The 17,744-nt window shown below is 43.3% G+C and overlaps 1 protein-coding gene across 4 annotated transcripts in view; it reads right to left on the reverse strand.

The window, feature by feature from the left end:
- Positions 1-17,744, reverse strand: part of usp43a (ubiquitin specific peptidase 43a) — a 379,969-nt gene that overhangs the window by 41,661 nt on the left and 320,564 nt on the right. For 2 of the 4 annotated variants that reach the window (XM_069929601.1, XM_069929602.1), the window contains exons 8-10: positions 15,577-15,688; positions 2,847-2,950; positions 2,055-2,087 (exon numbers count right to left, since the gene is read on the reverse strand). In XM_069929601.1, the coding sequence (XP_069785702.1) occupies positions 2,055-2,087; positions 2,847-2,950; positions 15,577-15,688 (249 nt within the window). The remainder of the gene's footprint in view (positions 1-2,054; positions 2,088-2,846; positions 2,951-15,576; positions 15,689-17,744) is intronic. The other 2 variants (XM_069929603.1, XM_069929604.1) reach the window with 1 other exon arrangement.

A 17,744-nucleotide genomic window follows, 5' to 3' on the forward strand; every position in this document is an offset into this window, starting at 1 on the left:
TCTGAGTTATGCTGATGGATATAAGAAAAGTAGAAGATCAAGATGCGAGGTTGGGAAAATTTAGATTATTTTGTAGTAAGTTTACATAGATCGTTGCGAGCTGAAGGGCCTGTTCTGTGTATAATATTCTACGTTCCACGTTCTACTTATGTTTCCTGTACCAAGTGGTCACAGACACCCTCAGGAGCTGGAGACAACCTTTCTTGGCAGGAAAGTACCAGGGAAGTGTCTATGAGGAGGGTTGCCATGAGAGTACACACTCACAGAGGCTCTATTTTGGGGAAGGCTGCATTGCTCTTGTCTCTACTGAGTCTGGAGTGAGGGGTAATAGGTTCAAGACAAGGAGGCAGACATGTAAACAAGGTGCAAGGAAATTCCTCCTATTAAATGCAGTGAATCCAGAAGGTTGTGGAGAGCAGATCTTTGGAGGTATTTAAGGAGGAAGGAGAGGCATGCTTTAGATCTGAGAATTAAGGGCAGGAATTAAGTCTTGGGGGGGAGATCAGGGTAGGCCTGGGCGGGGAGATCAGGGCAGGCCTGGGCGGGGAGATCAGGGCAGGCCTGGGCGGGGAGATCAGGGCAGGCCTGGGCGGGGAGATCAGGGCAGGCCTGGGCGGGGAGATCAGGGCAGGCCTGGGCGGGGAGATCAGGGCAGGCCTGGGCGGGGAGATCAGGGCAGGCCTGGGCGGGGAGATCAGGGCAGGCCTGGGCGGGGAGATCAGGGCAGGCCTGGGCGGGGAGATCAGGGCAGGCCTGGGCGGGGAGATCAGGGCAGGCCTGGGGTGGGGAGATCAGGGCAGGCCTGGGCGGGGAGATCAGGGCAGGCCTGGGGTGGGGAGATCAGGGCAGTCCTGGGCGGGGAGATCAGGGTAGGCCTGGGCGGGGAGATCAGGGCAGGCCTGGGCGGGGAGATCAGGGCAGGCCTGGGCGGGGAGATCAGGGCAGGCCTGGGCGGGGAGATCAGGGCAGGCCTGGGGTGGGGAGATCAGGGCAGGCCTGGGCGGGGAGATCAGGGTAGGCCTGGGCGGGGAGATCAAGGAAGGCCTGGGCGGGGAGATCAGGGCAGGCCTGGGATGGGGGGGAGATCAGTGCAGGCCTGGGGGGGGGGGGAGATAGGTGCTCATACCTTTTCTTCTTGTCCTCTCACACACACACTCTGTCTGCCTCCTAAATATGAAGGGGAGAAAAGGTAAACTCTTCACTCCTTGAGCTTGCAGCTTGGGTGACCTCCCTCAAGCAGTGATGAACAGGAAGTTATGAGACGTGGTGTAATCAATGACAGAAATCCGGAATGATACTGAGGAAGCTCAGAGCAATTATGACCTTGGGTTCAACTGTGAAAGCAGTCAGGCATATGTTTGAGGCTATATCACAGATTTCAATGAGATCTCTTGGTAAAACTGAACATTTAGAGACATCACTTGTCAGAGAAATCTCAACAAGAGATGGGTCCAAGTCAAGTAAGGTCTTGGGAAATGAGTGCTCTTGTGTCTCCTCCCACGTAATCCAATACTTGGGTTACAGCTCTATGTCATCCAGCAAAAGAACTTGTACGAACGGACAAGCATGCGTGATATGCTCAGTCTGATCACAGATGCAAGAAAAATTCGATGCTAAGTATAAATGGCATGCGGAGAAAGCAGTGAGGCTGCAACGCTGTGGAACAGCCTAGCAATAAACTTACTTTGACTGTCGACCCTAGAAGTATCATCGCTTCAGGGGAAGCAATGTTAATAAAAGCTGGTTTTGTGATGAACATCGCAATGCGTTTAAATTAAACAACGAAGTAAAGAATTGGGCACTGCACTGTCATTAGGGGAAGTTTTACATTCAAATTATTTTTCCTGCGCTATCGATGATCCTGGCAAAAAGAGGTTGAATTTACTGAAGGAAACCGGCAGAAATTTGCTCTTCTCTGGCTAAACGAGCTTTTAACTTGACAGTCTTTATTCAAGTATTTGAGAGAACAAATTCTGATTTTTTTTTTAATGGTCAACTGAATCAGATAGGCCTTGGTTGTTTTTATCATCAAAAAAAATTGAATGCATCTCTACCTTATTGCTGCAAAGGAGCGCCCATTTCGATTTCTAAAGCAAACAATAGGTTTACAGTATTAAACTTAACAACCACCCCCCCCCCCCTCCCTGTAGTGCACTACCAGTAACCACCAAGACTAGGCTGAGGGAACAATAGACTTTAATATACAGAAGAACTTTGCTGGCCCGGATCCAGGTATAGGAAAGGAGGGAAGGGAGAGGTGGCTCGACCTTTATGGCCCAAGACCATGGGGGGGAGGAGTCATAGGGTATGAGTCATCAGTGGGCGGGCCAGCTCCATATATACAGTAGCCAACAATAACTATATACAATGGAGGAAACATATCACCACACCCCCCCCTCCCCTTAAAGAAATAATATATTCCATCACAACCAAATGTTCAGCAAATGTTTCCACTTCTTTCAATTTAGATTGTATGAATTGTAGAGTTTAATTTTTTTTTTACAAAATTTTCATTCTTTAAGTATTCTTTGCTTGATAATTATCAGATTAATTTGATGTAAAACGCACAACAAAACTTGTGAACAAAAATGAACTTTCTCCAGCACTTTTTTCTCCTGAACAAAAATTGCATGAGTGCATTCAGATTGACAAAGTGGAATAAATGGTCTTTGATCCAAACTGTGAACTCAGTTTCCACTGATGTCGCCTGACTTGCTGAGCATTTGCAACATTTTCTCATGATGTTTTAGGTCGACAAGGTGAAGTACAACCATTGTAAATATTTTAAATCACGCTTCCTTGGAAAGTGAAGTATTCAGCTGGGTTGGGAAGCACACAGTTCTTACCTGTCGGCTGCTGGCTGGTAAAGTGGTTGAGTGTCCTGGGATGTGAGGTAACAGCTGCTTGTCAATCCGCCAACCACTCGTATTCGGAAACAGTGTCCAAAGTTCTGATGCAAAAAAAAAATTCCGTGACTCCTTTTGATATTGTGGATGCAGATTTTTGGTGCATTTCTGCATGATGTGAAAAACAATAATTTTAATTACCATATTTGATGGCATACAAGCCCCACAGGCATATAAGGTCACCCATTTCAGCAAGGAGTATTAAGAAAACAATATTTCAGTGTATTTACGGGTAAGCAGGTCTTGTGAGACCTGGCCTTGTGGCTGCCATATTATGTTTGGCGTTGTACAATAGAGAGCAAATGCTAGGGCAAGGAAGAAGGATGAGTACCGAGCGTGGAAGAAAACGGTATGTGCTCCTTGTATGTCTGCGATAGCAGCAACTGCGGCAGCACTCGGTGTGAATCCCTCCCTCCCTGATACTGGGGACAGGCAGCATGACCAAGCAGACAGCGGAGGATCCCTCATTCCCCGATACCAGGGCCAGGCAGCAATACCAGGCAGACAGCGGGGGATCATTTTAATTTCAACTTCATATATAAGAACTGGGGGATATTTTTAGCCAAATTTTGGGGGGAAAAAGTAGGTCTTATATGCCATAAAATATGGTAGCCCATCTAATTTTCTTCAGAGGAAAATGTTAACAACGTGATACTTTTGTATAATATTTAATGTCCTATATAAAATATACATGGTCTTCTCTACGATGACAGATCTTCGTTTCCATCATCCACTATTCAGTCTTTTGGGGAAATAAAGTCAAATTAACCCTTTGGACTCTGGCCATTTTTAACCTTTTATAATATATACTCTGGACTGGGTCCATGGGTAAACCTTTACAGTTACAAACACTGGTACAACCCAATTGGCCCTGGAAAAACGGGACACAGAGTATATGCGCTTATTGGTCGTCTCTGAAAACTGGGACACGGAGCCCAAAGTGTTAATGATGAATTAGGCATAGTTCAATTCTGTGAAAGGAAGCTTACAACATTCAGGATTCAGATTTCCACATTTACTTACTGCAGGTCCTTTACATTTGGTGCAGAATAAAATTCAGATCACTGAAGTACATTTCAATTCTACAATCCAGACCAATCAGAGAGTCACCATAACAGAAAAAAAACTTTTTAAAATATAGCCAAAAACATATATATATTGCTTCAAAGAAGTTATTTTATACCCAAAAATAGTCTGCCTCAGGAAATGTTGCTATAAGACTTTGGGAATTTGAGCACCATTAGATCACTGTCAGTGATTAAAATAACTCTGGAGTCAGGCCTGCCCGTGGCAAGCCTGCTTCACAGAGTTGCCGGTTTCCATCTTGACAGCTTGTTGAATACAGATTATGGAAAGTTATGTCCACTAATGCAACTGTTCAATTTGAGATCTGCATCTGTGCAGGGAAGGGAGTGCTTCCTAGTTTGGAGAAAGCTTTAACCAACTTTTAAAACAAACCTCACATTTTAAAAAAAATCATACCTTTGGGATTATTACACTAAAACTTCATCTTGTAATGTTGCAGCACCAATATATTTCACAGCTGCCTGGCCTTACAGGCAGTTCCACCTGTGGTGGAGTCCGAAGCTTCTAAATTAGCTTTGTTAATCTTCCCAGAACCAACATAAATGGAGTGGAAGGAATCTCGGGGGAATCCAAGCAGAAGATCATATTTAGGGATTGTGGATGTAAAACTATTTTCTTCTCCTCCAAAAATATAGTTGAATCTGACATTAGCTGCATGGTTGAGTGTCAATAAAGCACACTGAATACAAGAACACTCTAAGCACCCATTTCTCGTGAACTGGATTAAGGTGAGAGTATATTGAGCGATCCATGCTGTGAAAAAGGATCATGAAGATGTCTGTGGAGACTATGACCAGGGATGGTAATTGTTAACATGGATAACTAAAGATTGACTGGGGGAAAGCACCATGTGATGGAGTGAACGTGATAGGGATTCGTTCTTGGTTGCTTTTGCTAAATGTGTCCCACTGCAGCCGCTTTCAGGTGCATTCTCCACCAAGAATGTGCCTGCAGAAGTGGACGCAGAGCTTTGGAATCGTCGTTCAGGTGGCAGCCCTGAAAGCGCTGCACTGTCCACCTGAAAGGGACAGCTGCACGGGAGGCGCCTGGGAGAGCATTCCGGCTCCTGTCCACTGTAGCTGTACTCCCGTCCACTGACATGACATCCTTTGAAGCGCGACAAAGGAGTAGCAGAAGGAACACAGGATTATAGCGGACCCAGAGCAGGCAAGAGAAATACTGATGATGGTTTCAGCCATTCTCAGTGTTCAGAACAAGATACCCTGCCTGCACACTTTTTCCAAATTTGCGCCAAGCATCTCAGGCAGACGATGTCACTGTGACGTCATCAGCCCACCCCTTAGCAGCTGCTTTCAGGAAAATGCATTCAGGCGCCTAGGGGGACTTTAGTGCTCCAGCGATTATCCCTCCTGGAGGAGGATTAGAAAGTGCGCCTCGGAGGCACCTCCTGCCCTTTCAGGTGGGTACCCCGAGAGCCACATAGGGGTAGAGCATTCAGCTTTACATTGGGGTATTCTGGCCACCTGAAAGAGTGTTGTTGAGCTATGTTTGAACCCATTTTAAAAAATGTACTTCCTTGTTCCTTAATGAAATCCAATTTTGGAATTCAATATGAACATTTATCAGAACCAGGATGCAGTTCTCTACCAATGTGTTCCAAAGGGTCATAAGGGAACAAAAGCTGCAATTAGGAGAAAGACATGTGATGTGGTTCTAATTTGTAGCTTTTCAAAATGCTGCAAATAATTTGAACAAAATGGCTGCAACTCTATACAAGTTAAAATCCTGACACATTTGGCATTTTACTTCATGGGATGAGAGATCTATTTCCTGGCACACAGACAGTCATATTAAACCTGTCAAATGGGTTTTGTTCATTGAGCACATTTTATTTCCTCACTGTAATATCAGTCCTGTCTGTGGTTTGCAATCTAAGTTCTTTCTGACTCAGTGTACCTGCACCTAATTACACAGTCAGACACTGGACAATCTGAGAAACAAACTGGCAGTTACCTTGTCAGCATAGCAAGATTGCTTTTGGTCTCAGACACCACCTTCTATATTGTCTGCCAATGTTAACTGCGAATCAGCTTAGTGAAATAATTAAGGAGCGAAACACTAAAGTCTGCAGATGCAGTGATTGAAGTAAAGTCACGATGCTGGAGAAACTCAGCAGGTCAAATAGCGTAAAGATAAAGACCCAGAACCAATGAATCGTGCTTGAGCTCTTCATCAAGGTATGAGCAAAATGTAACCAGGTGCCTGAATAGAATGTTGGTGGGGGGAGGAGGGGGCAGGGGAAGGAATAGGGACACAGGGTGGGAGGTAATAGGGAGATAAGGGAGGTAGGGCACAACAGGAGGAGGGAAGTTAGTTCTGTGAATGAAGAGGGTGGAGAGCTGGAGGAAAGGAGACAAAGGGATAGGGAGGGAGAACGGGGAGTTGTCCAGCAGAAACCGGAGAAGTCGATGTTAATGGTGTCTGGCTGGAGAGTGCCCAGATGGAATATTATCAGATGCTTTGGTTTGGGCAGACATGTCAGTGTGGGAGTGGGGCATAGAATTGAAATGGTTGACCATTAAGAGATCCCTTTCATTGATGTGGACAGAGCGAAGGTACTCAGTAAAGTGATAGTCCAGTCTGCGTCCAGTCACTTTGATGAAGAGAAGGCCACAATGGGAGCGTCGGATGCAGTAGATGGCTCCCACAGATTCACAAGTGTTGCTTCATTTGGAAGGATTGTCTGGGGCTCCAAATGGTGTTGAGGAAAGAGATGTGGCCTCAAGTGTGGCACTTCCTGCAGTCACAGGGGAAGGTGCCAAGGGGGCGATTAGTGGGAAGGGATGAGTGGATGAGGGAGTTACAGAGAGAGCGGTTCCTATGGAAGGCAGAGAGGATAAGGTGTATCTGGTGGTGGGATCATGTTGTAGGTGACAGAAATTGCAAAGTATAATAAATGTTGGATATGGAAGCTGGAAGGGAGATTGATGAGGACAAGCAGAATCTTGTTTTTGTTGCATCTAAGCACGGGGAGGGGGGGGGAAGGGCAGGAAATGGAGTAGATGCAAGTAAGGGCTGAGTTGAGGTTTCTTTTAAGATCTACTGCATCTTCAGACGAATAGGAAGAAAGGGAGAATGGGAAGTGGACTAGCAGAAACTGGAGAAGCCTATGTTAATGCCATCTGGCTGGAGAGTGCCCAGACAGAATATTATCAGTGGCCTTGGTTTGGCAGTGCATGAAGCCATGGGCAGATATGTCAGTGTGGGAGAGGGGCATAGAATTGAAATGGTTGGCCACTGTATACTTGCATCAACGTGGGTTTTCCCTGAGCCTCCGGTTCCTCAGTTCGCAATGTACTGGGGGTTGTAGGTTAATTGGATGTAATTGAGTAGTGTGGGCTCGTGGGGAAAAATGGCCCGTTATCATGCTATTCTTTCTTTGGCTTGGCTTCGCGGACGAAGATTTATGGAGGGGGTAAATGTCCACGTCAGCTGCAGGCTCGTTTGTGGCTGACAAGTTCGATGCGGGACAGGCAGACACAGTTGCAGCGGTTGCAGGGGAAAATTGGTGGGTTGGGGTTGGGTGTTGGGTTTTTCCTCCTTTGCCCTTTGTCAGTGAGGTGGGCTCTGCGGTCTTCTTCAAAGGAGGTTGCTGCCCACCAAACTGTGAGGCGCCAAGATGCACGGTTAGAGGCGATATCAGCCCACTGGCGGTGGTCAATGTGACAGGCACCAAGAGATTTCTTTATGCAGTCCTTGTACCTTTTCTTTGGTGCACCTCTGTCACGGTGGCCAGTGGAGAGCTCGCCATATAACACGATCTTGGGAAGGCGATGGTCCTCCATTCTGGAGACGTGACCCACCCAGCGCAGCTGGATCTTCACCAGCGTGGACTCGATGCTGTCGACCTCTGCCATCTCGAGTACTTCGACGTTAGGGATGAAAGCGCTCCAATGAATGTTGAGGATGGAGCGGAGACAACGCTGGTGGAAGCGTTCTAGGAGCCGTAGGTGATGCCGGTAGAGGACCCATGATTCGGAGCCGAACAGGAGTGTGGGTATGACAACGGCTCTGTATACGCTTATCTTTGTGAAGTTTTTCCAGACTCTTTTGTGTAGTCTTCCAAAGGCGCTATTTGCCTTGGCGAGTCTGTTGTCTATCTCGTTGTCGATCCTTGCATCTGATGAAATGGTGCAGCCGAGATAGGTAAACTGGTTGACCGTTTTGAGTTTTGTGTGCCCGATGGAGATGTGGGGGGGCTGGTAGTCATGGTGGGGAGCTGGCTGATGGAGGACCTCAGTTTTCTTCAGGCTGACTTCCAGGCCAAACATTTTGACAATTTCCGCAAAACAGGACGTCAAGCGCTGAAGAGCTGGCTCTGAATGGGCAACTAAAGCGGCATCGTCTGCAAAGAGTAGTTCATGGACAAGTTTCTCTTGTGCCTTGGTGTGAGCTTGCAGGCGCCTCAGATTGAAGAGACTGCCATCCGTGCGGTACCGGATGTAAACAGCGTCTTCATTGTTGGGGTCTTTCATGGCTTGTTTCAGCATCATGCTGAAGAAGATTGAAAAGAGGGTTGGTGCGAGAACACAGCCTTGCTTCCCGCCATTGTTAATGGAGAAGGGTTCAGAGAGCTCATTGCTGTATCTGACCCGACCTTGTTGGTTTTCGTGCAGTTGGATAATCATGTTGAGGAACTTTGGGGGGCATCCGATGCGCTCTCGTATTTGCCAAAGCCCTTTCCTGCTCACGGTGTCGAAGGCTTTGGTGAGGTCAACAAAGGTGATGTGGAGTCCTTTGTTTTGTTCTCTGCACTTTTCTTGGAGCTGTCTGAGGGCAAAGACCATGTCAGTGGTTCCTCTGTTTGCGCGAAAGCCGCACTGTGATTCTGGGAGAATATTCTCGGCGACACTAGGTATTATTCTATTTAGGAGAATCCTAGCGAAGATTTTGCCTGCAATGGAGAGCAGCGTGATTCCCCTGTAGTTTGAGCTGTCTGATTTCTCGCCATTGTTTTTGTACAGAGTGATGATGGTGGCATCACGAAGGTCCTGAGGCAGTTTTCCTTGGTCCCAACAAAGCTTGAAAAACTCATGCAGTTTGACATGAGTTAAAATTAAATTAAAAACAAACTCAACAGTTTATGTTGCTGGGAATGCTGCAGATTTGTTCAACGTAATATTGCAATGACAACAAAGGATGCAGATTTGCTCAGTGTAATATTGCATGACAATAAAGGATGCAAATTTGCTCAGTGTATTATTGCATGACAATAAAGGATGCAGATTTGCTCAGTGTATTATTGCATGACAATAAAGGATGCAGATTTGCTCAGTGTATTATTGCATGACAATAAAGGATGCAAATTTACTCAGTGTAATATTGCATGACAATAAAGGATGCTTGAACCTCGAGTCTTCAGAGACTGACCATTGTCAGTGAAAGGACCTGCAGCAACCAAATTCAAAGTGGCAGAGGCAATAAGAAAGTTTGTAAATTTTGCTTTCTTGGGATCTACAGAACATCCCTCAATTTCAAACATGCTGTCACCAATAAGAATCCAGGTTTACAAGCTTACACACAATCAGAATTTGATTTAAAGTACGAGTTCCCTCCTGCAATGTGTTTCACGATGGAGGCACTCACCACAAGCTGCCGGGGTTAACTCCCTGATAAGTTTTCAACGTGCTCAAACTTTCTAAATGGCTTTGCTGTCAAGGGGGAATTTATTTTATTACCTTTGCTGCCATCTACAAAATGGGATTTTAATGTATGGGACCCAGGTCACTTCAAAAGATTCAGTACAGCATTGAGCAGGTTAAGTTACTAGTTCTCCAGGAAAATGCATTCTCCAGCTTGTCTGCTGTTGAGACAAAGGTGTTGAATTCGTCCATTAGTTCTGCTCATTCTTTCCCTTTTTATTTGCCTCCAACAAATAATATCAAGCTGCATTTAATCAAGTTGCACATTTATTCCACAAGTTAGATGTAATATTTTTACGCCATGTTGATTTCTCCAAACAACCCCAGTTGTTTCCACCCGTTTTGCTCTTTATTAAGTAATTCAGATTTTAAAATAAGGGAAGATTGCAAGAAAGTAAGAGAAGATATATAAGCTTATCTGGTCGGGAGTATGGCAAAGGAATGTCCGCGAATATTTTCTTTGAGACATACAGCACGGAAATGGGCCCTTTTGGCCCATGAGCCGCCTATGCCGTCCAATTACACCCAATTGATCTACACCCCCACTACGTTTTGTAGGGTGGGAGGAAACCCACGCAGACATGGGGAGAACGTATAAACTCCTTAGAGGCATCACCGGATTCAAATCCCGGTCGCTGGCGCTGTAACAGGTTTGCGCTAACTGTGTCGGCCCCAGTGAAGAATTCCAAAACACATTAATAAGCAACTGCTGCTATTTGTGAGAAGTTCTGAGAGGTAAGAATTCTGGATTAATTGAGCTATGGTGTGGAATTTGTTAACATCTTCAATCAATAAGAATATCAAAATGCCATATGAGAGAGGAAGCAGCACTGGACCTCCTCTTAAAGAATGGGATAGGGCAAGTGACTGAAGTGGCAGTGGGGGATCACTTGGGATTAATATCCAAAACTCTATTACCTTTAAAATAGTTATGGAGGAAGATGGGGCTGATCCACGTCCTAAACTGGAGCAAGATCAATTTTGGAGCAATTATGAAAGAACTTGCAGAAATTGATTGGTAGCAGATGCTTGCAGATAAGGGGGCAGCTAGAAAGGGATGTTTTTAAAGCTGAGATAGCACATTCCTGTCAGGGAGAAGGGTAACGCTGGTAAATTTAAAGAGCCCTGGTTGACACAGGACAAGGTACTTTGGTCAGGATAAAGGAGGCATATATCAGACTTAAGCAGTCTAGATGAAATGAAAATATTATTGTCAGACATACTGACCGCAGATCAAAGCACCAGCGCACTGATCTGGTCAGTGCCAGAAGCTTCAATCTCTGGTCCTGATGGCAACTTCAATTATTGTAGCTTGGAGCTCCTCTAGCAAAAAGCCATTGGCAGTCCAAATTTTTTAAAAGTTTTTGATGACCATTGTTTGGATATTAAGCTCTACATGGAAAATATATTTGGCACACCTGATAAAGGGATAATCCAATTGGACAAATACTCCCAATAATGCTCAAGTGTGCACTGGGCAGAGTCATCAAGGACATGAAGAACCATGATACGTGAATGTGTCACATGCCTCTCCAAAAGCAATCTTAATTAAATTCCTGCACCAATCTTGGCTACTTTTGCTTAACCCCTGAACTTGAGTTCATGCTCTAAACTCATGCACAGCACCACGTGGACTGAGGTCCTGTCTGGGTAATGATATCTGCCTTACACGTGTGCCTTCAGGTCTTTCTCTCCCAATTTCACGACAGTGTGAATCATGGCTTATTTTCAGGACTTACTTTTGACATCGGAACTCTCCAACATGCAACTGATCTTACCACAGGGTTCCCAGCAGAATAAGTTAAATCCACCCATCTCCATAGCAATTGCATTCAATCTTTATAATAAGAGTGATCCATTAGTGTTCAACATGTTCAGGAAGAATCTAAATTTGGGGCAAAATATGAACCACCATTTCTATGGTTGAGATTTGGATTTCTTATTAAAAAACCTGTTGGTGTCATCATATTGTGGCATAAACAGCTACCTGCAGAATACTGCAGTTCCATGCACTGTAAGATTCATTACACAAGAACGATTGATACATCAGCCAAAATCATCTTGCTCAACTTCTACTCTCGATAAACTGAAAACTGAGCACCTCATAATTACCACTTAGCCATCAGAATGTGTGTGGTATCCAACTGTGACTTGGATAGGGTGAATGGCATCAGAGATAACACAGCTCATAACGTGAAATAAATGTTATTTTTAAATTTGTTAACCAGTGCAGTGAAGTGGCAGTTGAATTTGATTTAACCGTAATTTTCCAAGTGGAAGCAGATATCTATTTAAAACGGAAAAACAATATTGCAGGACCATGAGGAAATAACATAAGGGTGGACGCAGACACAGAACTCTTTTATGCAGACAGTGGAAAAGCACGGTGGGGTGAATGGCCTATACTCTGCTGTGTGATTCCATAATTTTTATTTTTATCCTAATGTTTTTTTTTTAAACAACACTGACAAGGGTTTGAAAAGCCCAAATTAATTTCTAACATTAGATGGGACCGCAGCAAATCACTGGCACTTTTGCTTAGTTGCAATGAGAAACTATTGATTGGAGGAGAAGAAAAACAACAGATTGTTGCAAGCATTTTCCCCATTTTGCAGATTTTGAAAATAAAGGTTTCAAACTGTGGAAGAGCTACTGACCGTTTACGATCACCTTAGTACTTGTCCTAGCACATACAAAAAATCCCTAGCTTATTCTGCACCCAGGCACTGGCAAGGAAACTATACCATCCAAGTGAGGATGTGGTTAATATACTTATGTACTAATATTTGACAGCAGGAATAGCTTTTGTTCCTATACCTTCCATTGCAGAATTGTATTGGTTTTTCTGCTAAGATTCACTGAAAATAAATACTTAAAGGCAATTATCAAAGACCAGTTACAGTTCTCTATTCCAAGAGGTCCCTAAAGGCATTAATTAATCTTATTTTAGCAGCTTTGAATAAATCCAAATTATATTGTATAAGAGTCAAAAAATGTCCAGGCAATTTGAACTGCCTTTCTTTCAGAAAACAGCAGAGCACGTGCCATCCTAATGCAAGTTCCAGTAAACATGCTTAAATCAATGCATATCATTGAATATTTTAGACCATCTCTGTGACACCTCAGTTCTTTTTCCTGGAAGCAATACTTCAAACTTCACATATTTTAGAGAGAAGGTTAGAGAACTCATTTCCACTTCAAACATGTCAGTCTACAACCAAATGCACATCCATACAAGCTACAGCAAAATTAAGCAGTCAATACATGAATACACTTTTGAATTATTTGTCATCTAAACTCCAAAAGTACAAAATAACCCAAGTTAGATAGGAAGCAGTGAATGTAAATTGGTGATTTACATAAATTTTCATCATGAAATGACTCGGGGAATAAGATGTTAGGTTATGAACCAGGGCAGATCTTGTATTTCATTCTCAATAATTAGAATGTGTTTCTTGGCCATTTCACATGTGAAAGTTCTATTGTTGAGTAGTTTTCTATTTACCAAGGTAATGCAATGTATTTTTTTTACCGTGCCAGCATTTCCAATTACAGAGCTCAGCTGCCACCTCTAAGGATTAAAGTTGCTGATACATCATCTGACCTTCTGGGCAGGTCAGTGATGAAGTGATCTGCAGATGCATCGACTGTAGGAAAATCTCAGTAGGTTTCATGGGTGTTCATTGTCATGGCTCATTGAGCAACCCAGGATCAATGGTGACCTCCAATGCTGTCTGTGTGGAATTTTCCCTGTGGCTCCCATTTTCTTCTGCATCCCAAGAAAGGAGCAAATGGGTGAATCCATCAGCCACCAATAGATTGTATCTCCTATGTTGGTGAGTGGTAGAATCTTGGCAGACTTGATAAACATCAGAGAAAAGTTTGCAGGGAAAATTATTGAGGGATGGTATTCCCATCAAAGATAGCTGAAAGGACCTTATTTTATGTTGTAAGGAAATAATTGACTACATTCAGAAAATAAATTTCAGGAAATATAATCACTGTTTTAGAAATAATATGCTGCATGAAGAATATTTTAAAATAATGCATACAGCTGTGTAACTGGGCAACCATTGCAGTTTCGTCTTTCTTTTTAACCTATTTTTATGGAAGTTTCCAATAATACAAAAATTAAACAATACAATTATATATTGAAATACAAATTAAAAGAAAAAAAAACACCCCCGGTAATTCAAACCCCCGACCACTATACAAGGTTGGAAAAAAAAACTAATGTGTGGGTATCCAGTGGCGACAACCCAGAAATAGACAGCACAGCATCCAAGCTTATAACAACCCTAAAACTATAGCTTGTGGTCTTTTCTTCTTTGGCTTGGCTTCGCGGACGAAGATTTATGGAGGGGTAATGTCCACGTCAGCTGCAGGCTCGTTTGTGGCTGACAAGTCTGATGCGGGACAGGCAGACACGGTTGCAGCGGTTGCAAGGGAAAATTGGTTGGTTGGGATTGGGTGTTGGGTTTTTCCTCCTTTGTCTTTTGTCAGTGAGGTGGGCTCTGCAGTCTTCTTCAAAGGAGGGTGCTGCCTGCCGAACTGTGAGGCGCCAAGATGCACGGTTTGAGGCGATATCATCCCACTGGCGGTGGTCAATGTGACAGGCACCAAGAGATTTCTTTAGGCAGTCCTCGGACCTCTTCTTTGGTGCACCCCTGTCACAGTGGCCAGTGGAGAGCTCGCCATATAACACGATCTTGGGAAGGCGATGGTCCTCCATTCTGGAGACGTGACCTTCATAAAAGGGCCGTATGTCTTTAGGAAATTAGCATTTGAATCTTTAATGGCATATCTAATTTTTTCTAAACTTAAACAAGACATAATATAATGTAACCATTGTGTGTGTGTGTGTGTGTGTGTGTGTGTGTAAGTGGAGTGTGACCTTAATAAAAATTGTACATTGGTCCAGCTTCTAGTAGCTACGTTGCAGTGATGTTTAGCAGATCCTATAACGGCCACTATAGCAGGGAGAAAATCAAATGGCTGAAGAATTACTCGAGACCTCATTCCATGGCAAGCTTCGAACGTTTATTGTTTATAGCCTTTTGAGAAAAAAACTGCATATATTGCAGACAACTTCTCCATCAAATAAAACAAAACATCTATTATTATTACTATATCTTTTTCCAGTTCATCCCTAGCTGGCTACAGACCAATAGTATCAACAATTGATTATGTACAATACATGCTTCTCCCTGGTGTTTACAAGGTATGAGGCAATGGGTTTTTAATCATTTTATGGAAAGATGAAAGACAGGGTCATATCTCAAGGAACTGCTTTTCCCAGAGTGTGAAATTCGCTGCCCATCGAAGCAGTGGAGGCGACCTCAGTAACTATATTTAAGACAAGGTTGGATAGATTTTTACATAGCAAGGGAATTGGGGGTTATGGGGAAAAGGCAGGTAGGTGGAGATGAGCCCATCAGATCAGCCATGATCTCATTGAATAGCAGAGCAGGCTTGATGAGCCGGATCACGACTCCTGCTCATTTCCTATTTCTTACCATGATGCTTACCAGACACATTGCTTAAGAAAGGACAATGGCCCTAGTATTCAGTGACCTTGAAAATCCAGCTCAAACTGCCTCTGAAGCCCTGCTCATTATGTCTATCTTTGAAACCACAGAATATGTTCAAGTCCCACTATACCTGGACAGTTCTCCATTTTGAAACATATCTGCTTGTGCTTTCTACATGTCTATTTTTGCAATGTTGCTTTCACCCTGGCTGCTTCTAACAGTCTAGGTATAAGCTTTGACCTGAATCAAATGAAATGTGAAGTACAATTATGTTGTGATTTGAATGAAGTACTGTCATTTTACTCTGCGTCTTATATCTATTTTCATATTTTGTTTGACCAGATGACTTCAGATGCCCAAGTTCCATAGTTTGCATTTAACTCCACTCACCTGGGAATAGTTCTCATTTTTCATCATATAGTACATTTTGTTGAGGATGCAATGATGCAGCTGATCCCAAGTCAACGAGCGATCTTCCCTTAACAAAAATGGTGGACCAAACCTGAGAAGATCACATAAAATTATTTCAGTAAAATACTGGTGACTGGGTTAGTAGAGTTGCAGAAAGCCAAACACATGAAATGCTGCCCAATTGACCCCGGTACGTTTTGAATGGTGGAAGGAAACTGGAGCACTCGGAGGAAACCCATGCAGATACAGGCCGTTAATCAAACTCCTTACAAACAGCGCAGGATTCAAACCCCGGTGGCTGGCGGTGTAACAGTGTTGCGCTAACTGTGCCACCATTACGCTAACCATTCCACTGTGCTGCAATTCAACTAAAACAACAGTATCATCATATCAGGTTTTGTTACTGCAAGAGGATTTTCTTTGTCATAAAGCACAGCTTAAATAGGACTTGGTAAACTTGTCCATGGAGTGATTCCTCAGTAAGATCTTTTGTGGCAGAGTTGAGTTCAATGAATGCTCTCCACAATACAAAAGCACAAAGAACTGAATTGTTCATTTCCATTGCAAATTTTGTGAATGCACTTTTTTAATTAACAGAAGTACTGAGAATGACTGAGTGATATCAAAAGCAATAAATTTAGCTCTGCTTTGTATGTTTTGTACATATTTTCATCTGACAATAAATCAATTATTTGTGTAGTCCAACTTGCTCTGGAAGTGAGGCTTTATTTGCTAATGAATAAATCTCAAGGCAATTTTGTGTTTTGTTAAAGATTTTGTCATTTCAAAATGCAATAGAAGAAAGCATTACTGTTTTGGATCGAGTTCTTTACATTTGTATTGGGCCTGTTTTAAGGGATCGTAACACCCAAACTATTTGGGAAAAAAGCTTCTCAAAATGCTGACATATGTTCAATGCCAGTCTCAAAGCAAAGAAAGCCGAAAGACAGGTAGGTGTAACATAACTCAGTCTTTTGTGTATTGATCAATTATAGAAACAGCAAAAATAGTTTGCACTGTCAGAATGGCTCTAGTAGAACAACACATTCCAATGTGTTGTAAAAGGGCATTTTCAAACAAAAATACACCAGACATTTAACCATGCCAATACTTTGTACAATTACCTCCACAGTTTATGTTAATCCAGAGCCATACCATGACAACTAAAACATGGGCTAAAACATACCTAAGCCCACGTTCTTCATTTTCCCCTTCTCAAAGAGACAGTGGATTGTGAAGAGCTCAACAGCATGGTCACTGCCCATCCAAAGATACTGAGTATTGTGGAGTTATTTAACAGTAGGGGACAGGAATGAGGTGAGAACACAACTGACCCAAATTCATTGTCATTCAAGTCCATCGCTATGGGGTCAGTCAATGCATAGTAATGAACAAGAAACCTAGCCGGTTCTTTCTTCCCGCAGTACACACACAGAGCCCACCTCACTGACAAAAGACAAAGGAGGAAAAACCCAACACCCAACCCCAACCCACCAATTTTCCCTTGCAACCGCTGCAACTGTGTCTGCCTGTCCCGCATCGGACTTGTCAGCCACCAACGAGCCTGCAGCTGACGTGGACATTACCCCTCCATAAATCTTCGTCCGCGTAGCCAAGCCGAAGAGTAAGAGGCCACTTTTTGAGAATCCTATCATTGTGTACTCAACCTGGTCTACATGGCGAGAATTATTTTAGCTTTTGAGCCATATGAAGGAAAAGTCATCAGCACGATTTAACATTTCAAAACTGTGACCCACATGGCAGCCATAAGTAAATAAGGCTGCAATGCCAGAAAGGAGTTCAGAGCAAGCAGTTGGTGAAAGGCGATAGCTTCAAAGTTTGAAGTGAATGGAGAAAAGAGAAAAATGAACAATTTTTTCCAAGCATAAATAAAGGTTTCCACACCTTTCCCTTGTTTTGTGACAGTTATTAAAACACATGGCAATAGATTTGACAAGCTCAATGTAATATTACCAACAAAAAATCCAGTTGCCATAAACATGCTTCCTTCCACGAGGGTAAAAAGACTATTCAATCTTGAGTTAAGAATAGTCTTCCTGTCAATAACTCAGACTACAATTGAACCAAACAATGCCACTCAGGCTTAAAGCTGTTAGGTAACCTTTGTTGTTACATCTGAGAGGTTT

The sequence above is a fragment of the Narcine bancroftii genome, chromosome 3 (genome assembly GCF_036971445.1).
Source record: "Narcine bancroftii isolate sNarBan1 chromosome 3, sNarBan1.hap1, whole genome shotgun sequence".
Taxonomy (NCBI): domain Eukaryota; kingdom Metazoa; phylum Chordata; class Chondrichthyes; order Torpediniformes; family Narcinidae; genus Narcine; species Narcine bancroftii.